Source organism: Phocoena sinus, chromosome 2 (assembly GCF_008692025.1).
Source record: "Phocoena sinus isolate mPhoSin1 chromosome 2, mPhoSin1.pri, whole genome shotgun sequence".
In the NCBI taxonomy this organism is placed as follows: Eukaryota; Metazoa; Chordata; class Mammalia; order Artiodactyla; family Phocoenidae; genus Phocoena; species Phocoena sinus.
Window position 1 is genome coordinate 91,647,979 of NC_045764.1, and position 26,669 is coordinate 91,674,647.

Consider the following 26,669-nt stretch of genomic DNA (forward strand, 5'->3'; position numbering starts at 1 on the left):
TGAGCCAGGAGGAGGGAACGGCCGGCTGTCAGCCGGCTAGGCTCTCTCTCCTCTCCGCCCAGCCCTCGTCGCCCCACTCCGAGCTGGGTCCTTACCGGGCGTACGGCTCCTCCTCTTGGGCAGCAAGTGCCTCCCCCGTCCCACTCTGCAGCACCTGCAGCAGGGCGTCTGCCTCCCCAAAGCCGTGGTGCAGTTTTGCTTCCGTGAGTTCCACGCTGAGGGAGAGGGTCTGGGCCCCGACTCGCAGGGGGATCTGCTCCCTCTGGGACCACTCAGGCGCCTGGCTCTGGTCCTCATGAAGTTGTGGGAGCCTCTGTCCCTGCTCTCCTGAGCTGCAATCACATCTGGTCCCCAGCAAATCCATCACACCCAGCGCCCCAGGGGAGCCGTCCTGACCCCCACACCAATCGCTGGATTTGTTATACACCGGGAGGTCCCTCAGACCGTGGTGCTGGGGCTCAGGGGCCATGCATGTCTGGGAACTGGGGCACAGCCGCCCCTCAGGCTGGCAGGCCTCAGTTGGGCCCAAGATGCCACCCCGGAGCGCTGGGGTGTCAGCCAACTCAAAGAAAGGGCAGCTGCGGCGGCACCAGAGGCCTCCCCACGAAGAGGAAATGTTCAGAGCAGGCCGTGGCTCCTCTGGAGACACTGAGCTCTCACCCCCATTCTCTGTCCTGCACTGCCATCGACTCAGCCCCCTACTGCTCAGTGGGCCACACTCTAGGGAGGCCACGTCCTCAGGCACAAAGCCATCAGTCAGCCTCCGGCTCCTGCTTCCCGGTGGTGGAGGCGACAGTCTGCTCTGGACCCCAGTGGTGGTCCTGGGCTGACGCCCCTGCGGGGCCTGCTCCATGCAACGGACTTGGGGCTTTGCGCTCTGCTCTGGGTGGCCTCGGGAGCTCAGCCCAAGGGAGCACCTGTGGTCACCGCCTTCTAAGGGACTGCTACCTTCTCCACACGGAGCCTCTACTCTCTGAGAGCTACCTGACTCATCAGTGGTTTGAGAATAGTTCCCCACTGCAGCCCTCGGGGCACCCAGGGGAAGGCTTGGGCGGGAGACAAACTTCTGGCAGCCTTCAAGGGAATGAGCTGAGGGGGTTGAGAGAGACAAAGCGCCTGGGGGGTGCCCTGACCCTTGGGTGCTGGCGCTAAGCGTGAGGATCGGGGAGGAGGCCCTGTCCACCAGCAAGGCGCTCATGGGGCCCTGCTCCTTCCGCACCCCGGGCTCCTCCACAGGCTCCACAGTGTGCGGACAGGGCCCTGGGGAGGGAGATGCACCGAGGCTGCGGCCGAGGCTGCCACCAGCCAGGCTGGGAGGCAGGGGGGCATCCAGAGAAGCGTGGGGGCTCAGAGGATGCAGGTTCTGCCCAGGGGGAACTTTCTGAAAACTCAAGTGGGATGAGGGTACGGGGGCGCTCCAGGGCCTGCAGAGGGTGCTTTCTTCCTGAAGATCTTGGGGCCCTGCTATTTTCCATGCGGTCCCCTCTGCCCCTCTCTTCTTAAGCGTCCCGGGGACATGTCCCTTTTCCTGAGACGTGATGGAAAGATCTGAGCCCAGCCTTTCAAGGACCGCATTGACTTTCTGAGGGTTGGCCTCTGGGGCCTGGAGGTGCAGAGGTGGTGAGGCCGGGTCAGTCTGGATGCCCTCATCCATGGTGGTCTGAGTACAGCCGTCCATCTTCAGTGCCTGGGGCACCTCACCCGGGGTCTCCCTCTTGGCATTCCACTCCTTTTCGGCCACACTTGGCTGGGAGAGGCTCCCCAACAGCTCCGAGGTGCTGTGTAAGAGCTGCGAGAGGTGGAGAGACAGGTTGTGCATGCTGGCCCAAGAGGCCAGATCCGACTGAGCAGAGGAGAGGTCCGCGTGGCTCCAGCGGGACCTGCAGCCCAGAGTCTGGGTGCCCTGCTCCACGGTGTTCATCCTGGACACACCCACAGGGCCGCCCTCCTCTGATGGGTACAGCAGCATAATCTCATCCACCGGGCCCACAGCACTTCCTCCAGCCAAGGGAGGCTCCCTCCTCAGGCAGCCTGCCTCATCAGGGGTGCCCGGGAACCCGCCTCTCTCATCAGGACCCTTAGCGGGGGCTGCCCCTTCAGAGCTGATCAGGACGTGGGGGCTCCCCAGGGCAAACGAGGAACCCCAGACTCCCCAGGCCTCACGGGAACGGCGGGCACTTTCGACGAGGCTGCGTGTGCTTGACAGGCCTCGGGCACTGGCCAAGGTGCTGCGGTGGGAGTAGACCGGGGAGCCCCGGTCGTCTAGGCCGTCGTCCTCACGGGAGCACCGGTCCACGTCTGACGGTGTCAGGCCCTGGGGTGTCGGGCCACAGGAGACATCAGCTGCGCCGCCAAACACATATTGCTTCCAGCCAACACGCGCAGGCCCCTCGGGACGCCAGGGCAGGGCGCAGGGATCGATGGTGCTGGAGCCAAAAAGCAGGGCTCCTTCGCCCGCCTCAGAGCACCACGCCTCTGGCCGAGCCTGGCCACCCAGTCTCTCTGGCTTTCCCGGCTGGGCCTGTTCCGGAGTACCAAATAGCCGAGCAGCCATGAGATCGGGGGTCGGCATGCACGAGACAGCTGAAGTCACCGGGGAAGGAGGGGGTGTGGACGGCAGGGGCCTGGGATCAGCAGCGATGCCGTCCAGGTCAGAGGCGGCTTCCTGATTGCAGCCCTCAGCTTTCAGAGACGTTCTTGCCGCAGACTTTCCTGAGAAACAGCCTCTGGGATGTGGGGTCCACAATCTGCTAGGCTCCTGTATATCCTCATCTGTCGGGGAAGGAGGCTCCACGCTCAAGCTTAGCTCCTGAAGAGACCGGTGAGAGCTGACCACAGAGAACTGCGGTCTAGAGTGTTTGGGGCCAGAGACAATGGCGATCACAGGAAGTGAGCACCGGTGGCAGGGTGCCGGCTGCTCCCCGCCAGAAGAGGGCTGCCCGGGGCCCTGGGCCACAGGCCAACGTGCTCCACGTTGCCCCAAGGGGACAGCTGCTGAGTCTCTGAAGGCTGCAGGGAGCCTGGCCACAGCCTCGTCCTCTCTGCCTGAACCTCTAATCTGACAGCTGCCTGAGCCACCTTCATCAGCACATGGGGGGCTCCTGCCCCGGGCAGCATCTTCTCGGCCACCTGAAGCCTGGTCTCTCTGCTGCTCTTCCTCCTCCCGGGGGCTGTCAACCTGGGGACCGGAGGCGCACTGTAACTCTGCTACCACTTGGGCCTGGGGATCCAAGCCACCATGATCCTTGGACTCCGCGGAAAGCTGCGGCTTTCCTGGAAGGCATCTGATGGCATTTCCCAAACATCCATGTTGTGGTCCCACCGGCAGCTCACTCGCAACACACCGTTCACTTAAATTCAGGCTGTGTGGTGCCCCAGCTATTGCAGGTGGTTCTGGCTTGGTTTGAGAGCCCTGTGCACTCCGGCCACCAGCAGAGCTGTCCTGAAATCTCACGGGTAGCTCAGAGCAACTGCCTGCATGGAAAGGGGGAGCCTCAAGCTCGGCGCTGACTTTCTTCTTGCCAGCCGTTTTCTCAGGATCCCCTACTGACCTGCAGCTTCCATCAGCAACCCAAGGGCTGAGGGGACTTGTCCTCACATCAGGGGCGGAAGGGGAGCTGCAGTCCTGAGCCGGAGGCAGGAGAGCAGCAGCAGAGGTCTCCGGGGTGCTGCCATCTACCGGCCCCAACTCCACATTAATGCTTTTGGGCTCAAGGCCATGTGCCCAGAGTACATCAGGTTCCCTGCAATGGCCCTCTCCTCTCTCCACCCCCCAGGCCCTGGGGGGGACCATGCAGGGTGGGTGGCGAGTGTGTGGAGTGGCCTCGGAAGCCCCCTTGCCCAGGTCACCGTCTCTGTAACACGGTGAAGTGGAGGAAGGGGAGGCACGGGCCTCGGAAGCAACGGGTTGAGGGTTGCATGGCTGCCGGCAAGGATGAGATCTGCTGTCTGCTTGGCCCCCGGACGGGCTGAGGGTCCTGCTGCCTTCAGTGCTCCCCGAAAAGACACCACAGTCTGAAGTTTCCTGCGGGCACCTGCGCAGGGCCTCCTCCCTAACTCCTCCGGGTCTCTGATCTGGCAACAGAGTTGGCCTGGGACCTTTGACGCTGGCCCTGCAGGCTTCTGCTAGCCTAGAGCCAACACTCCCCTCCCGCTTCACAGGCTGCTGAGAGGGAGCTTCCGGTTCAATCCCTCCCGGGGCTCTGGGAAGGACGGCACCCCATTTGGGACTCGCCTTCCCTTCTTCTAAGCCGGTGGAAGCCTCAAGGCATCGGCCCTGGTCTTGGTTAGGCCCTGAGAGACTGGCAGAATTCTGAACATCACAGATCACAAGGTGACTTTCAAAACAGGTTGGTTTTCCTCCTTGTGCAGCCACTAGGAAGTTACCAGGACCTCCTCCCCATGTGTTGTCCAGAGTCCCAGGTTCTTGGTGGGCTGGGCTGCTCTCCTGCCAGCCAGGGAGAATGCCCTGGGCAGCTTCCCAGGCAGCAAACGGGCCTCGCCTACATGGAATCCCTCCAGCAGCATCAAAAGGGGCCTGAGAAGGTAAGGCAGCCACTATTTCCTCCACCATTACCCTCCTGTCCTCCTCCACAGCTGCTGAAAAAGGAAGACTGTCTGAGCCCAAAGCATCAGCAGAGGAAGGTGTTCTGGTTGCTTCTCCCTCTTTCTCTATGATTTCAGAAGAGCTAGTGTGATGCACAAACTGTTCACCGGCTCCCAGGAAATGTCTCAGTTTTCCGGTACAGTGACTTTTACCTGGAGCAGGGTCAGCGTGGGAGGAAGTCCGTGAGGGGTGCCGTGGCCCTGTGTTAGTGTCAGTGCTGGGCAGAGGGTGACAGCTGTCTGCAGAGGGGTGTGTGGCCTGAAGGACAGATGTCCTCTCATCACTTGACAGGTGTCCTGGTTTAGCAGAGAGAGACGCCACATGAAATCCCCGTGCTTCACCCTCATTTCTGGTCCTGGCTGACACTGACTGGCCCATTTGTGGACACTGAGGCCTGCCAGGGGCCCCTGAAGAACATTCAGGTCCTAATAGCATCTCATCGTGAGGAAGGACTGTGCCCCCAGCCACCACATTGTGAAGCTGCTTCCCCTGGGCCTTTGCCTGTCCTATCTCCTCCAACTCAGCCAGGCACGTGGGTGGATGGGCAGAGGGCTCCGGCTGAGGCAGCCTTGGCAAGGACACAGGTGCTGAGAAAGCACCACTGGCAGGACTGAGGTCCTCGGCCTCCTTCTCTGCCTTTTGCCTCTCCCCGCTGCCTCGCTTGTCCCCCTCTTCTAAGGGGCAGCTGGCCCTCCTTTCAAGCAGGCTAGAGGCCCTGTTCAGGGAACTGGCTCTGTCTGGTCCTCTTGGTACAGCTGCCTCAGCTTCGGAAGGAGAACCCACCCTGCTACCCAAGCCCAGCAAGGTGCTTCTGAGGTCCCCTCCGTGGCCTTGCGGACCGGTGCTTGTTGACCTCCTGCCCTCTGCCCCCAGGGGAATGCTCGCTGGTACACTGGATTGACTGCGAGATCCCACAGCCATGGTAATCACAGACCCGCACCAAGCAGGGTGTGCCGTGGAGAAGCCCTGTCTGTCGTCTCCGTGCTGTGGGCTGTGGCATCCGGGCTCTCCACTCTGGTCCTGATGCCCCGCTCCAGTTACCAGGGGACTGGTGGGCATTTTCAACAGGGTGGGATCCAGCACATAGTCAAAAGAAGAGATGCCTAGAGTACCAGGTACATAAAGATAGGTTCTTGGCGGCCTTGTTGAATTCAAGGGCAAGGCGTTACTCAGGTCTCGGCGAGGAGCCATACAGGACCCTGGCTGGCTTGGCAATGGGTCAGTCTCTTGGCTGAAAAATGTGCACACACAATGCTGGCACGGCCCAGGGAGTTTCTGAGTTAATGAAACCACTTTATTTTTCTCCTGTAGGCTCCCTCTTTGCACAGCCGTTTCTTCAACTCTGCCTTGAACTTCCGGCTCCTCTTGCTTAGAACTATATATGCGTTTGGCAAAATGGCTTTCCTGAACACCCTTCACAGTCTCCAGCTCCTCAAGACTTCCCAAGCCACGGGGCGGCCGTCTGGGGTACACTGCATTCACCAGCTCGCCCTCCTCAGAAGTCCTCTCAGGCATGGGCTGCAATAGCAGAGCTCCAGCCGAAGCTTTCATTTTCCTTGGATGAGCAGAAGAGTTGGTGCATTCTCTGCAAACTGTAAATGTCCCTAAAGAACCACCAGTTTCCCTGGCGGGTCTGTCTAATACAGCTGGGTGGGTGTGCCCTTTCACAAATCTGATGTCGTGTACCCGGGGATCAATGCTATTGTTAACCTCCATTCGTCCAGCTTCACCATCCCTAAAGATAACATCATCTTTCCATTTTGGAGAAGATGGCTGATCCTTGAAGGACAGGTGGTTTCTAAAGCTGCCTGGCCTCAGCACATGGTCAGCCATCTCCTGGTCCTTCTGGTCCTGGAACATAAACTCCTTACTGACTCCCAGTGTGTGGGAAGCATTTAGCTGCTTACTCTGTTTGGAGTCAATTTCCAAGATGCCATTTTCCAGCTGCATTGCACTCCTAATTAGCCTAGCCGTCTCATCAGCATTATTATCTCCTTTACTCCGCTTCTTTCCAGGAGGTTCTTCTTTGGGGTTTAACGCTTCTCGCACCTTTCCAGGGACCTTGCATTCACCGAGGTTTCTTTCCTGAAAGCACGTAACTGACTGGAATCTTTCATACATGGACTCTGCCTGTGGAAGCCTAAACTCTTCTGAGCCATCTTTCGGATGGAGCGCTTTTCCAGGAAGCCCAATTTCATTCCTCCTTTCCCCCTTGTGGGTTGGACTCTCATCCTGGGCTGCTGTCTCTGGTCTGCTTACTCTATGAGGTACTGATCTGGACTTCAAAGAGCGAGCGGCTTCCTCTATCTTGTCCTTGTCAAGGCCTAAATTGATGGTTTTATAGATGAAATCAGACCTGACCTCGGAAGGAAACCGTCTCTTCATGTCACAGGCCGGGGTCTCTCTGAGGACGGCATCCTGCCCCTGCTCTTCTCCCCCACTCGTCTCAGATTCACACACCAGGGGAGGCTTCCTTGACCCAGCACTGTCTGAGAAGACACTGCAGAAGGACTGTACAGTAGCCTTTTCTCCCTGCTTGAGCACTGGAAGACTGTGTTTATTTAAAATGCCAACTTGATTTTCAAATTCACATACTTTTATGCTGGTAGATGGAAGAAAATGTCTGTTCTGAGTGACAAAAAAATAAACTGAGTTATGGCTTTCTTCTTTAATGTTTCCAAGGCATTTCCCTTTTTCCCTGCAAACTTCCTTGGTGTTCGGGTCAGCTGGCCTTTCTGCCACGACCTGCTGAGACGATGCAATCTTGGGATTCTGGTTTTGTAACAGCGCTGGCAACTTACTCTTCACATACACATTTTGGAGGACTTGGTGCTCATGTCCAAAGCCCCATGCTTCCCTGGGAGGCGGGGAGGGCACCCCTGCTTCTCTGCAAGCCGGGATTTCCAAGGCGGTTTCTCTTAGGGCATCTCGGCTTCTGGTCACATAGAATGTTTCCAAGGGAGGTGGCTGCAGGGAAGATGGGAGTGGATTCCAGGGAGCAGAGTGGAGGTACAGCTCTGGACCTGAAGGAAAGGCAAAGGAAAACCTGCTGTGTCTTCTACCCACTTCCTTGGAGCTCTCCTGGGAGTCTGTCTTCTCTTCCTGCGGGAGGTGGTGGCTGTTCTGACCTAATTGCCCCACTGGGTCTGCACTATTCTTCCTCAAAGGAGCCCAGCCTCGGGGCCAATGGGGTTCTTTGGTGTCTATGGTGACAATATGGTGACAAGTGTTCGTTAGGATGAAACATTCATCAGAGGACGTCATGAGACCAGGTTTCTCGCTACTCTGAGAGGCTTCTTCCAAGCTGCTCTCTTTGACTCCCCATGCTTCCATCACGGGATGTGCTGTCTTGTTCGCTGCTGTAGAGACGTGCACATTTGTAGTTCCAGAAGTCGATGATTCTACGTCCGCTGAATAAGTTCCACTATGACTCACCTCTTTCTCATTAGCTGTAAAGAAATCTGAAGTACCTTCTACCTCAACACGCAGACTGTCCTGTTCTTTCTCAGCTCTCAGACGCCTAATTCTGGACAGATGGATAGGAAAGTTGTTGAAATCCAGGCTGCTAGATACCCTAGGACCAATTGGCAATAGAGCATCTCCTCCCCTGCCAGAATCTTGGGTCAGGGAACCAGAGTCTTCCTCGAGGGAGGGCTTTCCCTTCCCTCGAGGAGGAAGACTGGGTGCTCCTGTGGCCTCCAAAACAGGATGAGACAGTTCAAGGAGGTACTTTTGCTGAAGGGCAGCCCAGTCTCTCTCACAGGCACTGCCAATGTAAGTGAATGAGGTGGCAGAGGCAGCCAACAAGCTTGACACACTAGAGTCAGATGCTTCAGAGACGCCCTTCTGGGCCATGTCAGGGACCCCTCTGGCCTGAAAGGTGCCATCGGCTCCTGGCTGATGGAGAAGATGGGACGCCCTGGTCGTATCAGAAACAGGGACTGTGTACACACTTCTGACACTGCAGGGCAGCTCAGCACTGCCCAGGGGCAGTTTGGAGCTGTAGGACAGGACTGTTTCTGTATCTGATGACTTTAGTTCTTCCATATTGGGCCAGTATCCAGGCCTCTCCCAACCGCAGGGCTGAACATCCTGGACGTCAGGACTTGGACATAAAGAACCTGGGGGGCTACTGGGACTGTTCTTGGAGTCACAGGAGAACCAGGAATCCATGGACACCAGAGGGCTCCCTCTTGAAAGCTGCACATCTTGGAGAGTGTTGGTTTGTTCTGTGGAGCTTGCCTCCACCGCCACCTCTGGCTGCTCACAGCGGGGCTGGAGCTCCAGGTAAAATGAACTGCTCACTGGCAGGGCGGCATCTAGCCTGGCTCCTGTTCTGTGGCTGATGGGGCCAGGGCTGCACACTGCCTCCTGGTCCCCTGCGGGCAGACTGGAGCTCTGCAGGCGCCAGAAAGTCTCCGTGGGCATCTCGTCAGCTGAACGGAAGAAAGGCTCTTCTTGCTGATCGTCCCCCAGTTCTTCCTCAGCGTCAACCAGGCTGTCGAGGGAAACGCTCCTGTGAGTCTGGGTGAACAGTCGACTGTCTGAGGATGTGGTGAAGTCCCTCACAGAGGCTTGAGCTCTGGCCCTGAAGTGGCCATGGCCACGGGTGAGAAAACTGAGCGCTGGGCTGTCCTGTGGGCTTTGGTACCCCTTCTCGGCCAGCGAGTCCTCAGATATTTGGCTGTCTTCGCTGTCGGAGTCATCTGTCCCTGGGAGATCCCGCTCCTTCCCCTGGGGCTCCTCCAGCTTCCATGGCTCCAGCAGGGCTTTGGCACAGACACAGGAGAGAATCTACTGAGTAACTGCTATCTGCATCAGATAAATCACCACCTTTTTCTCTCGCAAGACCCTCTACGAGGCTGGAACCTGTGAGTGAGGCCGTGGTGTCTGGGTCCCCCGCACTGTGTTGCCTCTTCAAAGGGCTGCTGTGAGGCAAGCGAGAGGACTTTTCAACCCTAGCTGTCAGGGCCCTCTGCTGCCTCTTTGATGCCCCGCTTGGAGAAGGTGGGGTGGATTCTGCCCAGAAAGTCTTGGCTGTCTTTCCACGCCCAGTGGCTTGTTTGGATCCATGGGGATGTGAGGAACCGCAACTGGCTCCCTCAGCAGCCTCATGGGGCCCAAGGTTCCCTTCTTTTCCCCACCCTGCAGGTGAGTGGCCTTAGCCCTCCTGGTCTGGGTGGAAGGGGTGAGGACCTCTGGCTTATCCCATGGCTTTAGCTTGTTAGCTGCAAAACTCTGGGCCACCATCTGACAGGGCTGCTTACCCACTCTCTCCATTTCCTGGACACTGGCAGACTTGCAGCTCTCAGTGAGGCAGGTGCCAGAGGGTGAGGCTCCCTTCCTGGCCAGGGCCTTCCTGGCTGTGCAGAGCTGCCCCTCGCCTGAGGAACGGAGGGCATGCTTGATGAAATGCCCTTTCCTTGGGGGGTAATAAGCAGCCTGGGGCAAGTACTCTTCTGATGGGGTTTTCTCTGATAATTGCTCAGTAGGGTCAGGCACAGGAGGTGACGTGGTGGAGGGATCCCAATTCAGGAAAATACTGTGGAGACAAGGAAAGCCATCTCAGAAAAGTAAGAGGTCCCTACTTCCTGCTGAGAGAAGGAATATAAAGTCCCACTTAGTTTGCTCTGAAAGAGGTTTAAAACTAGGCCAGGGCTTCCCTGGTGGCGCGGTGGTTGGGAGTCCGCCTGCCGGTGCAGGGGACGTGGGTTCATGCCCCGGTCCCGGGGGGGTCCCACATGCCACGGAGCGGCTGGGCCCGTGAGCCACGGCCGCTGGGCCTGTGCATCCGGAGCCTGTGCTCCGCAACGGGAGAGGCCGCGGCAGTGAGAGGCCCGTGTACCGCAAAAAAAAAAAAAAAAAAACTAGGCCAATGTCACTGTCCCCTATAGCCTTCAGGGTCAGCTCTATAGGTACATAAGGAAACTACAGACTATAGTCTTGGCTCTCAAAGAAGCCCCAGGTACACTCTGTTCCTCATTTTCTTTATCTTACAAAAAGGTTGAACTGAATCTGGATCTAACCACGCCTTTAGGGAAAACTTCCAACATGAGGAACTGAAGAATAACTTAAATGGCACTACAAGGAATCAAACAGACAAATCTATAAAGGGGCACATTTTACAGAATTGACCTGCTTTCTTTAACAAATCGACGATATGAAGAAATTTTTAAAAAGCATGATTAAAAGAAACTTAAAAGACATAACAATCACATGCAGTGTGTAAATTCTACTGGATCTTAATTTCAATTAACTATAAATATATATTTTGAGGCAATTAGAGAAATTTGAATATGGCCTAGGTTTTTGATTATACTGAATAATTAATCTTAATTTTGTTGGGTGTGATGACAATGTGGTTATAAGAAAACTTATTTTTCAGAAGTGTATACTTGTAGGATTGAAATGACATCATGTCCAGAAGTTGCTTTAAAATGCTTCATCAGAAAAAGGAAGGAGGGGAGACAAAGCAAGCATGGTAAATCTTGACATTTGCTGAACATGGGTGACAGGTACACAACTCTCTCAACTTTGTGTATGTTGGAAAATTTTCATAATAAAACTTAAAAAAAAAAAAGCCTGCCTCTCTCAACTTTGTGTATGTTGGAAATTTTTCATAATAAAACTTAAAAAAAAAATCCTACCTAGTACTCTAAAGACCAGATTGGTAAGCAAACATAACAGTAATAGACATTAATTGGGCACCTAATATGGGCAAGGCCCTGCGCTAGGCCTGGAGGATATAAAGAGGTAGACATAGTCCTCTGCTCCAAGCAGTCTGGGAGATAACATATCTTCACCTTGACTGAATGTGAGGAGTGAAGGAGAAAAGAAACCAGGAGGATCCCAAAATGAACCCAGGAGTCAGAAAGAGAGTGTTTCACTTGCTCAGCATGGTAGGTGGGCTGGAACTGACTGGAGCCAGCAGGTCGGGTGGGAGGGGAGGGGAGGGAGGAAGAGTGCGGTCTGAGGCAATAGAGTGGTGGCAGGACACACACAAGGAGACATATGTGGGTAGTCAGGGTCTACAGCACATGGAAAATGAGGCTGAGATTCTCCCTCAGCAGATATGATCAAAGCAGCAAGAGCTGCCCCCCAGAGTGGGGGCAGGGAAGATCTTAGAAGACATCAACTACAGAGAAAGAAGAGAGTGATCAGGAGAAAAAGTGATGAGGAAGACAAGAGTAGACACATCTTTCCATTTCACAAATGGAGGAAATTGAGGCCCCAGGAAGTAAAGATCGCTGCCCAGGCAACAAGGCTGTAAACCTCAGCCGGTGCCCCGAGGCGGCCTCCGATAGCTGTACCTGTGCAGTTGGGCTGAGTGCCGGCGGCAGGGCCTTCGGAGGCTCAAGGAACTGCAACTTGTCAATCTGCTTCTGCGTTGAGGCCCGGGGACCAGGGCACCAGGGCAGGGGGCCGGGAAGGGGGGCCTCCGGGGGCAGTCATCCTGGAGCCTGCACAGCGACCTGAGCTGCTCCGGTCTCCTGTGGGCCTCCAGCAGCCTCGGCTTCTCGATGGTCCTCTTCAGCTGGAACGAGACCCTTCTCTGCCGGCCGTTCCGCTCCGCCACCCGAAGTGCGAGTCTCCGCAGGAGCTGCGGGTGCACCACCCTCTTCTGGCTTTGGACCAGGGGAGACGGCTGAGTCTCAGGGTCTGTCTGGCACCATGAATCAGATGGAACAGCGGCTGCAAGTTCTTTCTCTTCCATACGGTCTTGCTGCAGCTGCTGCTGCAAGCCGGCCGGCCAGGTCCCTTCTCTGAGTAGCCACTGCTGGTCTGAGAACGAAAAACACCCTGAGAGAAGGTCCGCCCGTCCTCCCTCCCTGGACTCAGGCACCTCTGGCCACGGCTGCACCTGCACAGAGTGAAGAGCTGGCCAGGGTGACGTGGCGGGATGAGGGCCACATGGCCCTCTGGGGCAGGAGTGCCGGGCCCCCTGACCACAGGGCAAGTGGACGAAGCCCCGGGCCTCAGCAGGGCAGCGGGCACATGCTAGGGCCAGCAGCAGAACCTGGAAAAGCACGGATGAGGGCAGTGAGGAAGGTCGCTTCCTTATTCTTGCTTCCAGCCCCCGTGTAAGAGCCTCTGGTCTCTAAAAGAGGAGAGAGAACCCCTAACACCAAAGATTCCATCATATCACAAAGAAAACAAAGGAGAGAATACAGAGGGCCAGGGCGGTGTGGAGAGATGGGAAGGGGAAGCAGGCTCCTACCGTCTTTAACCTGTTGGCTGGCACACGTCCCATCCAGTTCCCGTTCCTGTTTGGCTCTAATCTGTCCCGCTAGGATTCGCTGCCTCAAATCCCCCACGAAGCACAGGCGCTGCTGCTGAATCTGGGCCCCGCAGGGTGTCTCTCCAGCCCTTGGTGGCCTGTGGTCCTTGTCACTCTGCTCTCCCAGCGCTTTCCTGTCACAGGGGCCGGGGTTACCCGGGGGGAAATGTAAACCCAGCTCAGCAAACACCTCCACGGCCTTAGCCCCTCCCATGGAGTCCTGCATTCAATAAGGCAGAGAGGGCTTTGGACTTCTGGCAACTTGGGACACACAGGCACAGTGTCACAGGCAGCTCATGATGTCACAGTGCGGGAGGGGAGAACAGTCCTGAGACTAGCATATTCTTAGACTGTGGGTTTAGCAGAAACACAAGTTCATTTTGGTTAAGGAAAATAACCAGGAAAGAAAAGCGGCTGTTTTTAGAAAACACAACATTTTAGCTAAATCAAGAAACTTTGTCCTTTAAAAAAGAATAAAAAGGTATCTGCTAAAAATCTGTTGTAACTAGACTAGAGCAGAAGCTCCAGAAACACTGTGGGAATGGAAATCCTCTCCTCCATGTTCAGCGATCATGACTGCACCTCCACTCCTAAAGCAGAAACCCTCTTGATGTGGTCGTAGGAGGAGAGGGAACTCAGATGCACGCCAAGCTGTGTGTGCAGCAGGAGCCCCAGGGGAGAGCTGGTCTCCACTCAAGGGCTGTTCTCGGTGAATGAGCCCTGGATGAGGGTTCAAGAGCTTTAGACTCGACCACACCTTTCAGAGATACATGCTGACATGTTTACTGGTGAAACTGTCCAAGATTTGTTTAGATCCGTTGGGGATATAAATGAAACAAGATTAGCCATGAGTTGATCATTTGTAGAGTATTTAAAAATTTCCAATAATACAAAATTTAAAAAGGTTTTCTTGGGACCTCCCTGGTGGCACAGTGGTTAAGAATCCGCCTGCCAATGCAGGGGACATGGGTTCGAGCCCTGGCCCGGGAAGATCCCACATGCCGCGGAGCAACTAAGCCCACGTGCCACAACTATGGAGCCTGCACTCTAGAGCCCGGGAGCCACAACTACTGAAGCCAGCACGCCTAGAGCCCGTGCTCCACAACAAGAGAAGCCACCGCAGTGAGAAGCCCACGCACCCGCTAGCTGCAACTATAGAAAGCCCGTGCGCAGCAACGAAGACCCAATGCAGCCAAAAATAAATTTATTTTAAAAAAGGTTCTCTTGGCTTTCATAAGGACCCGGGCTCAATCCCTGGCACCTCCACCTAAAAAAAAAAAAAATTCTAGACTACAGTCATGCTTTTACTCTGCCACCAGGTTCTTGTGTGACCATGGATAAGTCGGAGCCTTCCTCTGAAGACTGACAGCTTCTCCCCTCATGCTAACCTCTCCCTAGGTCACACGTGACTTCTATGCAAGGGACTCCCATGCTGTTTCCGCAGGGCCTCTCCGTCCCTGTCATTCAGGTTTCAAAAAGAGCCAAATGCACGGGGGCTCCACTCCGGGCTGGGAGGGGGAGCGTCTGGGAAGGGTCAGGGTCTGCTGGAGACCGACACAAAAGCCCCAGCCAGCCTCGCTTATCCTGCCCTTGGCCCTCATTCCAGCCCCAGGAGGCCACGGCTCTCAGGCTTGGAGATTCTCTAAGTGACTTGACACTAGAAGCAGACGACAAACCATCTGAGCAGTATGCTCTGAGGGGTCCATTCCACTTCGGAGGTTTATCACTTTGTAGAGCAGAATGAAAGCAGAGGTCCCCAAACTACAGCCTTCAGGCTAAATGATGCGCTGCCTGCTTTTGTGAATCAAGTTATTGGAGCACAGCCACACGCGTGGTTTATGTATTGTCTCGAGGGCTTCCGTGCCTCACTGGCCCAGCAGAATAGCTGCGGCGAAGGCTACAGCACAACCTGGCCCTTCACAGAAAGTCTGCTGCCTCTGTCTTAGAAGAAATTAAGATTTCTTAATGTAGCCTTAGGAGGACAGTGAAGGAGGGACGGGTGGGAGAGTGAATAGATGGATGGGGGCGTGGGTGGGAGCTGACACAACAGCAGGCTCCTCTCTGGAAAGGAGGCTGGGAGGTGACTCAATCTACAGTGAGTCCAGGAATCAGGAGGGGCCCAGGTACCTGTGCGAGTGTGCTCTGGGGAAGACGGCTGCTGGCTGCTGTGGGCAAAAGGGCAACACACAAGAGTGGAAGGTACAGAAAACAGGAAAGGCGCCGTTCGTCACACATAAGGCAAAGGCCAGGGATAGCAACTGGAACAAGAAGCCGGTTAGCACCACACAAACAAAAAAAGCAGTTAATGGAAAACATTTTACACATATATTTATATGTATCACGCCTGTGTCACAGCTCCAAATTGTGTCTGACCACAGACACGGCTGAATTACAAACCCGAGCCCATCAGAGTGTCTTAGACACACCCAGCTAAGATCTACAACATCAGATACAAGGGGTAGGAAGGAGATCTTTATTGTGAATTCCCTGAGAGTGTTCAGCTTCCTTCTCTGACTGTCCCCGGACCCTCAGATTTACAATCTGCTTCTCCCTAGAAGAGAGCTCCTCCACGCTTCCCCGGGAAAAGCTGTAGCCAGCCTGTCAGCTTCTACAGACCCAATACAGCTTCCTCCATAGCAGCCGCAAGCCCACAAGGAGAGGCTGTCTGGGAGGAGCCCCACAGACATGCACGTTTGTCTGAGGAGCCATACACCATCAGACTGAAAATGTCTCCTGTGCTGAGTACATCAGCCAAGTTCCCCAAAAGCATGTGAAAAAGAACAAGGCGACCTAAATGCTATATGTTGGGTAGATCACCAACGGCCAGTCTTCAGTAACCTGCGGCCAAGGACCTCTGTCCCTCTCAGATGGTGCCCTTCTCCCTGGGGGACTCCAGCATCCCCAGCTGCTGCCAGGGCTCCATCGCGCCCTCCGGCTGCTCGGCTCTGGCAGCTTCCACAGTAGAAATGCAATGGCACCTACTCGCTGAGGTGGCAGAGGTTAGGGCAGCAGCAACAGTGCCCCCCTAGAGCTTAACCTCTAGGCACTTAAGGTTAAGCTCCCAAAATTCCCAGGAGGAAAATGCCAAGAACACAGACAACAGACAGTTTTCAAGGACAAACTCTTCTCAGGTCCAGATCACTCACTGCTGCAGGGAGAAAAGGAGGCCGACAGGCCAATTTCCCCTGCTCTGGAGGCAGCTCTGGCTTCACAGGCTCCCCACCAGAGAAGCATCCCTCCAGAGAGAAAGAGGGCGGAAAGGAAACCTAGGACACGGGGAGGCTTCGGAGCCGACCCCAGCCAAGAGCATATGAGAGACCCTCATGGAGACACAAGCCCAGACGGGAAGCCCTGCTGACAACGTGCAGGGCTCCGCACACTCACTTTCTCTCCCGGCCCCTCTGCCTGCTCAGAGGCTTGAGCCCACACCACCCACTGCTGCCAGGGGCTGGCGCACACGTGCTGGCAATGGTAGCTGGGCAGGACCGGCCTGGCCCACAGGCTCCCAGAGCTGGAGCTTAAGAGCGAAGGCAGTGAGGGGGAGAGGCCTGCTTCTCCAGTCCCCCTCTGTCCTCTGCATGAAAGGGTGCATTCTTGGTGCAACTGAAAGGTCACGTCCATGCCCATGGAGCTAGAGAGCCTGAGAAGACCTTAAAAAGGCAGAAGCCCAGTGTTCTCTGGGGTGGATGGGTCCACTGGGGCAAGGTGGGAGGACAGGAAAGCAAAAGGGAGGCCACCTTCCCGGGCAGCCCCTGCCGTGAGGGCCTCCCGGCAGCGGGGCTGTGGGGTGTCGGGCACTGGGCACTGGGCAAAGTATTCCATGTGCACTCGCTCTTTCAACCTGTGTCACGAGGACCCCTGGGAGGGAGACGGTAGCATCCTTACTTAGAGGTGAGCCAATAGGCTCAGAGACTCAGTAGCTTGCCTAAGGTCACACAGCTTTTCTGTCGTACAACTAGGAGGTAAGGTCGCTTTACCCAGCTCCAATGTATCTCTTCAGCATCCAAGGCTCTTTAAGTTGGAGAACCGTTCCCTGTAGACCTCTGGACTTTGGGAAAAACACATCCTCAGTGTGACTTCCCAAAGGAACTGACCTAAGACAAGGCCTGCTTTCATGACTTCACTACAAAAAGGGAGGCCACTCTGACAAACAAGAGCCCCGGCCTCAGTCCTGAGTCTACCTTGATCTTGATATGCTCCACCCTATGTCACCCCTCAGGGCCCACAGTCACCCAACACTGACCATCCTCCCTTAGGCCCTGGAGCACTGCCAGCACGTGTGCGCCAGCCCCTGGCAGCAGTGGGTGGTGTGGGCTCAAGCCTCTGGTCGTCAGCAGCCCTCCTGTGAGCACCTGCCTGCTGCTCGTACTACCTGCCTCAGAGTGCTCCTGTCCTCATCCAACATCTCACCACCGAGGTCTGCCCCAAGGCTATCCTCAGCTGCCATCAAGGCTCCTGGCCTGAGGAAAGAGCAGCAGGGGACCAAGGGCCATCAGAACCCTCCCAGGCACCCTGTGCTCATGGTGCTGGACAGCCCCCCACACCAGGGGTCGCACAGGTACCGGGTCCCCTGCTGACATTTTCTACAGGAAGTCTCCAAGGTACAAGCCACTGTGGCTTTCAGAACAGGACACCATTATTCCCAGGATCCAACCCACAAGGCATCTCGATCTGGGAGGGGGCTTCTATGCAGAAATGGATAAAGAACGACTATGAAGAAGAAAAGCAGTTCCCATGAGTCATGTAGAAAACTCGGACCCATACTCCACAGTCTCAAGGCAGGTGAAGCGAGTAGCACAGGGCAGAGCCCCAAGATATTTTCATGTTGGTCCTGGAGTTCCTGCCCCTCATGCATAGTACTGGGCCCATGGTTATGAGGAAAAGAGGCTTCTCAATCTCACAGTAACTTTAAAAACTCAGAGGAAGCCACAGTCCTGGAGCTAACTGACACACATGTGAGCTCACACACAGGCAGGCCAGAATTTAAAGGGGTTAATAGAATTTAAAGAGGTAGGTCCAAAAGCAGCAAAGATATCCACAAATACAGCAGGTGTAAATCTTGTTGACAGAGGAAGGTGACCACAGGAAACATCATATGATATATACCTCTTTCAGTGATGAAGAAAGTTGCAATACCCAAGGGGAAACGAATGAAGGCCACGACCACCACCCTGCCAACCACCAGCTGAGCGGCTAGCTCAGCGTCCTCAGAACACTCGCCCACGTTGGTTCAGACCAGGCCTCATTCCGAGCTTGGCTGCTACACTCATCTCCTCCCCGCTCCATGTTGTAATGAATTAAAAAGCAAAACCAAAACGTCCCACAGCAGAACGAGCAGCTGTCTCTCACCTTTCCTTCCCAAGCAAAGGGCAAAGACCCAACCGGGAGGCAGTGACATCTCCGTCCAAATCCAGCCACTCCAGAGAGCCACTGCTACCAACAGTCTCTCCAACCTGCAGACAAGGAAGGAAGCATCATCACCCCCATCCCAACAGACCCGGACAAAGCTCGACCCCCTCCAGAAAGGAGAAGCGGGGAGGCCAGGAGCCACGTGGAAACACCAGGTGCTCACCTGCCTCCTCTGCCGAAGGACGGCGGCCTCTGCGGGGTGGTTGAATCGGAACTTCTGTGCTTTCCCCAGGGTTATGACTGCTCCTGTGGCACAGAGACCGACGCGAATTCAATGCACAGCTCGCGTTCTGAGCACATGTAACATGCAGGCCACCATTCTGGGGCACAAAGTCCTGCCCCCACAAGTTGATAATTCAGCTGAGTCAATAAGATATGTATTCATTGGATACCGTACAACGTATGTATTGAATTAATGAGATGAACAGGAGGAGCTCTGCTATTCCCAAGGAAAGCGAGATGAGCTCCAGGTGGAGTAGTCAGGGAATGCTTTGTTGAAGAGGGGTATCCAAGCTCAGCCTCAAAGGACAGACAGAATCTGAATAGATTAATAGTAGGAGTAATAGTGACAGTAATCACGATAAGGGATGTTTTCTAAGTGCCAAGAACACTGCTAAGAACATTACACAGACTAGCTCATTCAATCCTCACAACGATTTTATTATTATTCCTATTTTACAGGAAATTGAGGCTCAGAGACTTTCCCAAGGACACAGAGCTAACAAACACAGGTACTAATTTCAGAGAGTCACTCTCTACTCTGGAGCCCTGGAATTGGGGCTTGTTTATGGGAAGAGGACTGTATTAGGGAATCTTCAGATCTCTGGGTGCAGAGGCTGGGTGTTCCATCATTAAAGCCTGCCTCACTGAGTTCTCTGGGTCTGGCCCATGAGAATGGAGCTCGCTGATCACTCATCCTGGCATAAACCGGGCTGTAGGGGGCCCTACCTTGGGTCAGACGGCAGGAGGCGGTGACCTCCCGGCCATTGACTGTGCAGCGGGCCCCGCGGGCAGGCCGCAGAATGACGACCCCACAGGCGCTGGTGATAGTGCAGTGGTCTCTCTCGATCCACTGACCCTGCAGGACTACAGAAGGGGGCGGGGGTCACTTGGGTGGAGGCACAGCCCAGAGAAACACCTCCTCCAGTCTTCTGATGAGATCAGAATCCACATCTGGAAGATCTCACATCATGACAGGAGAGGAAGAGCCACCCCCTGAAACCACCCAGACCTGGATCATCCCACCGTGTGGGTCTCCTCCTATCATGTTCCAGACCCACAACCTGTCAGGGAAAGAGGAGCGGCCCCTCAGACCTCAAAGATTCCTTCCTCTCAGAGCACCATCACGTTCCTCTGAAGAAACCCATCCAGCATGGATACCTGCCACAGAGCATCGGACCCATATGCTCTGTCACTCACCAATGTCCTGTTCCTGGTCTGAGTCAATCCTTCCTATTTTTGTTGTCCCCTCCTAAAGGGAAAAACAAAGCCATTTTAATGAGAATAAAAACGGATGCAGCCCTGCCCCCAAAGGAGAGCCCACCTGTTTGAGCGTCATCACCGTCCTCCCATGCCCACCCCAGCCTTTTCACACCACTTCTCAGCTTTGCTCCAGGATGTTCTGACTGCTCTGCCCACTCACGCTGCAGCCCAGGAAGCCCCTTAGATGGTGGGGTCAGAAAAATGCACGACTAAGCAGCACCAGCTTTTTGCAAAGTCCAACTAGGGCTGGCCAGCTCCTTTCTGTCCCATAGCCTGGAGTTAGGCCGTCAGAGCTTCTCTAGTCTGGGGAAGTGGGCACATGGGTATAGCTTTCTCCCGGGGCTTAAGGTTAATGTGGTCCAAGTTTGGTCCAGTCAGTCTCAAAGAGACATGCCTTCTAGGATGATGTATGGAAGCACAGGATTTTTACCTTCTTGGTCCGCAGATGAAGTTTAACAGACACCAGATTCTAAGAAGAGTAAAGCACAAAAAAGAAGCACAAAAGAGAGAAAAGCACATCTAGAATCAAAAAAGACTGGAAGAGAGTACAAGAGAGGAGGGGGAAACTGGAGTTACTATCAATGAATCACTGGGTTAGTAGAAGACAAGGCCTTTGGCCCTTGGACTATAACAATGCAGTTTAAGACCACATAGCTCTGTTTGAGGAAGGCAGCAACACGGCAACAGAGATGCGAGTTTAGATATGTATTTATCTTTTCTTTTTTAAAATTTATTTATTTATTTTTGGCTGCATTGGGTCTTCGTTGCTGTGCACGGGCTTTGTCTAGCTGTGGAGAGCGAGGGACTACTGTTTGTTGCGGTGCGCGGGCTTCTCATTGCGGTGGCTTCTCTTGTTGTGAAGCATGGGCTCTAGGCACGCAGGCTCAGTGGTTGTGGCTGGAGGGCTCTAGAGCGCAGGTTCAGTAGTTTTAGCGCACGGGCTTAGCTGCTCTGCGGCATGTGGGATCTTCCTGGACCAGGGCTCGAACCCGTGTCCCCTGCGTTGGCAGGCGGATTCTTAACCACTGCGCCACCAGGGAAGCCCAAGATATGTATTTATCATTTACATTTAACTTTTCCCTGTGTCCCGGGCACTGCGCCAAGTGCTTTACAGATAGCTCTCATTTAATCCTCTAACAACCCAGAACGTAGGTATTACGATCAGGAATCTGAAGCTGACAGGGGATAAGCTGCCCAGGGAGCCCACCCACTAAGTAGGACAACCCTGGCTAGCATTCAGGTCTCTCCAGGTCCTGTGCCCACGTGTTTCCAACCTCACCAAACCACCTGCCCGGTGACTGATGTTTTTGAAGTGACTGGAAAGTTCTGCACTAGGCTTCACTATCAGCAGCCAGAAAGGAGGGCCCTGTAGCTCTCCCAAAATCGCCTGAGGAGAAAGACCCCTGGAAGGAATGAACAAGGCTCTGGCTCCCCCCGTACACCCACAACCAGCCAGAGCCCAGGCTTTTCCTCTCAGCCACTGAGGATCACACGATCCAACGGATGCCGGTCTCCAGACACCGCCATCCAGAATCGAGGGAGGGGGGTCAAGACCACTCTCAGGGGTTCAAGGTCAGCCCTGATGATGAGGCACATTCCTCCCAAAGGAATAAAGGCCACAGCACATCCCAACTTCTACATCTGCAGAGCAGAAACTACCCCAAAATGTGCTGGCATCTCATTTAACATGGGCTGAGCTGGCGCCTGTGCCTGCTGCCCCTCTGCCTCTTTATGCCTGTTTATTGGGAGGGGCAGCAGCACAAAGGCAGTTATGAGATGAAGTCCAGGATATCAGTAACCTGCTCCACCCTCCCTTCCTGCTGCCCGCTCCCCACCTAAGGTGCTTCCCAAGGTGACTCAGGCAAACAGTTCCCAGGCCACTGCGAGGGACTAGTTCTGGGTCTGGAACCAAGTTAGCAAATAAAAACAGAGAATCTTGATTGACTACTGTTACACTACTACCCAAACCAGGATCTAAACAAACAAAAAGGGGGCAAATGGGTACAAAACCTGCAGAAATGCCATGATTAGAAGTAGCCTGAAATCCTGTTTCCCCAGGTTCATGTCCAGAACATGAGGGAGGGAGTGACCCCCAGTGCACTGACTTGGCAAGGACACCAGCACTCCAGCATCGTCCATCTCCCGCCTCCAACTCAATCTCCCCATCATCCTTCAACCCTCTGTGGCTACCCTAAGCTCTGCCACTTGACGTCTAACTTCATCCACTCACTCCACCTCCAATCAATATATCAGATCAGTTCTACTCAAATACTGAGTATTTTAATCCATCTGGTCTCTCCTTGACCTCCAACCTCTCCCCATGGTTCTGACAAATGGAACGATTGATAGCCTTTGGTGTTCAGATTTGTTATTAAGGTAACAGATACTTCTGCCTGGGGCATTTTCACTGAGATGATTTATACTGTGTCAAAAAAAGAAGCTACTTTAACCTTCTGTCTGGGAGGCTCAGTCTCTGACAACTTCCCTGAGGGCTTATCCTCAGAACACAGACTTTCTAAATGTGTGAGACGTGCCGACATCTTCCCACCACATGTACTGCAGCAATAGCAATCTGACTTCTCCAGGGATGACAGCAGCGTCACACATCCCCATAAACTCTGTTCCTTTTAAATGTCAGTTTAACGTGCTGGGGACAATTATCAAAATGAAGATTGGATTTTCAATGAGCATAGGGATTTGGGCCATGTAAAGTATGTTCAGCCAACCATGGGGACTGTCCTTCTATAGTAGGACACTTTTGATGAGGACAGGATATGAGATTACATGGGTCACTAACCCTCAAAACACTTCATTCAGAAGTGAGGCCCTGGCCTCCAGGTGACAAAGAACGAGGGCAGCGAGGTCTTTGTGGAAGGCCTTCACAACACTCTATTTTCTGTGGGTGGCTGCATGTCACGCCCTGGTCACCCCTCACCCCCCAGCTCTCTAGACTCCTGCATGCTTTCTTGAAGCTTCCTAAATCTACTCCCTCTTTCCTCTCTTCTTTCCCAGGCAAACCTAGTAATGGAGAAGGGGGGTTGAATGAAGTGGGAAAGTACGGGAAGGGAACTGTTTCAGATCTTTTGATCCCTTTAGCCTCTGAAAGCCGGCTGTGAGCAGCCTGTATTTGCGGGGAGCGCTCAGGAGTGCTGCCGGAATTTCGAGGTTAGGATTTCACCTCCATGACTGCACTCCTGTGCTTCAGGAAGCCGGATAAGGAATACAAGCATTATTCTTACTTTAAAACAAGGAAATTTAGGCATAGAGAACAAAAGTAAGAGAGACAGTAGCAGCAGCTGAACACCAAATGATTGTTCTGATTACTAGTCTTCTGCTGTATTCATACAAAAACAAAACATCAGTTGGTTGGCAGGCCCAGTTTCCTGAGGGCACACCTGAGGGCAGCTCTGCGGCTTTCTTCGATGCTGCCGGCTTTTCCCTCCCTGACCTCTGGGGCCAACGGCTTAAGGAGAGAGGGGGGTGCACCCGCCCGCTCACCTTGAGGTGATAGAGCACGACACCTGTGCTGAGCACATCGTCCTCCAAGGCCATCAGGTGTGGCAGGCTGGAGTCGATGACCAGCCCAGCCCTCCTCCTGTTGATGTCCACTCTGTAATGTTCCACGAGGGCCTTCCACTCGTTCCACTTACGGGCCCAGTCTTTAGTCAGCTGGTCAATCTGAGGAGACAGAGGAGGTGGTCTTGGACACTCAGTACAGGGAGCAGATGAACGGTCCAGCGCCATCTGGCCCGATTCCTCACGGCATCACTTCCTCACTTTCCTCCCTGTGACTATTCAAGGCCGCACATGGGCCCTTGCACCTCTGTGAGCTCTCTCTGTTTTCTAAGTTTTCCTCAAAAAGCAGCTGTTACTTTTATAAATAGAAACTCAAAAATGTTATTTTTAAAATTTTCTGCAATGAGGATGTATTGTTTTTATAAAAAAAAAAGCACCATAAATGTTATTTTTAACAATTATTTGGGGACTTCCCTGCTGGCGCAGTGGTTAAGAATCCACCTGCTGGGCTTCCCTGGTGGCGCAGTGGTTGAGAGTCGGCCTGCCGATGCAGGGGACATGGATTCGTGCCCCGGTCCAGGAAGATCACACATGCCGCAGAGCGGCTGGGCCCATGAGCCATGGCTGCTGAGCCTGTGCGTCCGGAGCCTGTGCTCCACAACGGGAGAGGCCACAACAGTGAGAGGCCCACGTACCGCAAAAAAAAAAAAAAAAAAAAAAAAGAATCCGCCTGCCAATACAGGGAACACAGGTTCAATCACTGGTCCAGGAAGATCCCACATACTGTGGAGCAACTAAGCCTGTGCACCACCAACTACTGAGCCTACACTCTAGAGCCCGCGAGCCACAACTACTGAGCCCACATGCCACAACTACTGAAGCCCGTGTGCCTAGAGCCCGTGCTCCACAACGAGAAGCCACCACAATGAGAAGCCTGCGCACCACAACAAAGAGTAGCCCCTGCTCGCCACAACTAGAGAAAAGCCCACACACAGCAACAAAGACCCAATGCAGCCAAAAATAAATTAATTAATTTTAAAAAATTAGTTGGGATTTGAGTCACATATCTATTGATATGTTTAAATTCACCTTTCCACCCCCCTCCTATGTGATCCATACTGGGAGTCCTCTTGTGAACTTCTTTCCCAAGGTGCAGCACCTTGAGTTCTAATATAAGCTTGTATGCACCTCAAACACCAACAAAGCACCAAGACGAGTCTCCCCAGGGAGAGTGAAGACTATGAAACTGGTCTGAACTACCACACAATAAAAAAATAACAACAGTAATAACTAATGTTATTAAACACTGAGGGCGGCGGGTGGTGTAAATTGGGAGATTGGGATTGACATATATAATACACACTACTATACATAAAATAGATAACTAATAAGGACCTACTGTACAGCACAGGGAACTCTATTCAGTACTCTGTAGTGGCCTATATGGGAAAAGAATCTAAAAAAGAGCGGATATATGTATATGTATAACTGATTCACTTTGCTGTACGGCAGAAACTAACACAACATTGTAAATCAACTATACTCCAATAAAAATTAATTTAAAAAAACACTGAGAGATTATGGATCAGGAACAGAGTTTTAAAAATAAACACACCGGGGCTTCCCTGGTGGCGCAGTGGTTGAGAGTCCACCTGCCGATGCAGGGCACACGGGTTTGTGCCCCGGTCCGGGAAGATCCCACATGCGGCTGGGCCCGTGAGCCATGGCCACTGAGCCTGCGCATCCGGAGCCTGTGCTCCGCAACGGGAGAGGCCACGGCAGTGAGAGGTCCGTATACCACACACACAAAAAAATAATAATAATAAAAAAAATAAACACACCAAGGCTTAGAGGCCTTAAGCTAAGCCCACTTGGGAAACATGAAGGAACAATGTTGAATATAGGGTCCTTTTTATTTCTTACAGTGGAAATTGTTATCAAGGCAGGAAGCTTCTTTTGGGAGTGGAAGAACTGAGGAAGACCAGGAAAAGGAACTGGATTCAGCTAAGTCCTTCTCTCATAAAGAGAAAACTTAAGAAAAAAACAATCATGCCAAGTTTAGGTACAAGTATTTTATGACTCTAGAAACATTCTTTTTTTTGGCTGCCCTATGCAGCTTGTTGGATCTTAGTCCCCCGACTAGGGGTCGAACCTGCGCCCCCAGCAGTGGAAGCACAGAGTTCTAACCACTGGACCGCCAGGGAATTCCCGAAACATTCTTTTTAATGTTATAATCATTGAGTTGAAGTTTGAAAACTACAGGGTACCCGTGAAGGGCTGGGTTGGATTGGGCCCTGGCAGAGGTAGGTGGCAGGGCACATCCCCCTGGAGGCGCTGCAGAGGACACCTCCCCTCTGGCCAGCCTTCATCACCCACTGCTACCTGCCTAAGGTTGTAAGACTAGCAAGCGGCAGGTTCAAGTCCAGGTCTGCCGGCCTGTATAAAGTAAAAATGCTAATGTGCCTGGAATGAACCAAAAGTCAGACCATATAGCTAAATACAGCATTTTTGAGAAACTTCTGGATATGTGAAGTAGTCCAAAAGTTTAGTTTGGGTAACAAGATATTGACATAGCCAGGATACTTTAAGAACATGTAAGGATGATGCAGTAGAGTACTGGAAATGGGGACATTTGTTTGCAAGACCTAAATCTAACCTGTCACCAAATAATGCCTGCTACTTCTTCCTTTTAAATGTCGCTGGGGGACTTCCCTGGTGGTCCAGTGGTAAAGACTCTGTGCTCCCAATGCAGGGGGCACGGATTCGATCCCTGATCAGGGAACTAAGATCCTGCATGCCGTGTGGCACGGCTAAAAAAAACAAAGTAAAAAGAAAAACTTAACACAAGTGACTTTTTAAAAAAAAGTCTCTGGGAATCACCATTTGATTCAATCTCCCAAAATGTCCTCACCCTCATGGGGTCACAACAACAGTCTCTTTCCTTGTTGATCTCTCTGCTTCCAGCCCTCAATCCATTCTACATGCAACTGTCATATTAATTTCCCCAATATACTCCTTTATCATGTCACTAACTGGGTTCAAGAAGCTGTGAGTAACCCTGTTCATGTCAAGTTCAAACCTCCTGAACTGGACCTCTCCTCCCCTACCCTCCGCTCCTCTCTACCGGGAGCACATATCCTAGCCAGCTTCGCTGCCCTCACACCCCGTGTGTCCACGTGTCTCACACCAGCCCTTCTCTCACTTCCGTGGCTTTGCTTCTGTTATCCCTCCCTCACCCCAATACCTCTGCCCATCTCCCTATCTAACAGACCCTATCCATCCTCCAAGGTCTAGTTCAAGTTCTCTGCCTTCCAACTGCAGCACTGAGGCTGGCCCTGAATATTCCAAGCCACATTTGATTTCTTCCTTCCTAAGCTC

At 53.5% G+C, this 26,669-nt stretch overlaps 1 protein-coding gene across 6 annotated transcripts in view; it reads right to left on the reverse strand.

Annotated features, from left to right (window-relative positions):
- The window catches only part of STARD9 (StAR related lipid transfer domain containing 9), a 67,041-nt gene that overhangs the window by 16,572 nt on the left and 23,800 nt on the right, over positions 1-26,669 (reverse strand). For 5 of the 6 annotated variants that reach the window (XM_032622156.1, XM_032622158.1, XM_032622157.1 and 2 more), the window contains 9 exons: positions 23,274-23,453; positions 19,713-19,764; positions 19,242-19,379; positions 18,457-18,539; positions 18,234-18,337; positions 12,825-13,018; positions 11,917-12,388; positions 9,874-10,148; positions 96-9,375 (listed from right to left, as the gene is read on the reverse strand). In XM_032622156.1, the coding sequence (XP_032478047.1) occupies positions 96-9,375; positions 9,874-10,148; positions 11,917-12,388; positions 12,825-13,018; positions 18,234-18,337; positions 18,457-18,539; positions 19,242-19,379; positions 19,713-19,764; positions 23,274-23,453 (10,778 nt within the window). Of the gene's footprint in view, positions 1-95; positions 9,376-9,873; positions 10,149-11,916; positions 12,389-12,824; positions 13,019-18,233; positions 18,338-18,456; positions 18,540-19,241; positions 19,380-19,712; positions 19,765-23,273; positions 23,454-26,669 lie in introns of those variants that run through there. The other variant, XM_032622162.1, reaches the window with a different exon arrangement.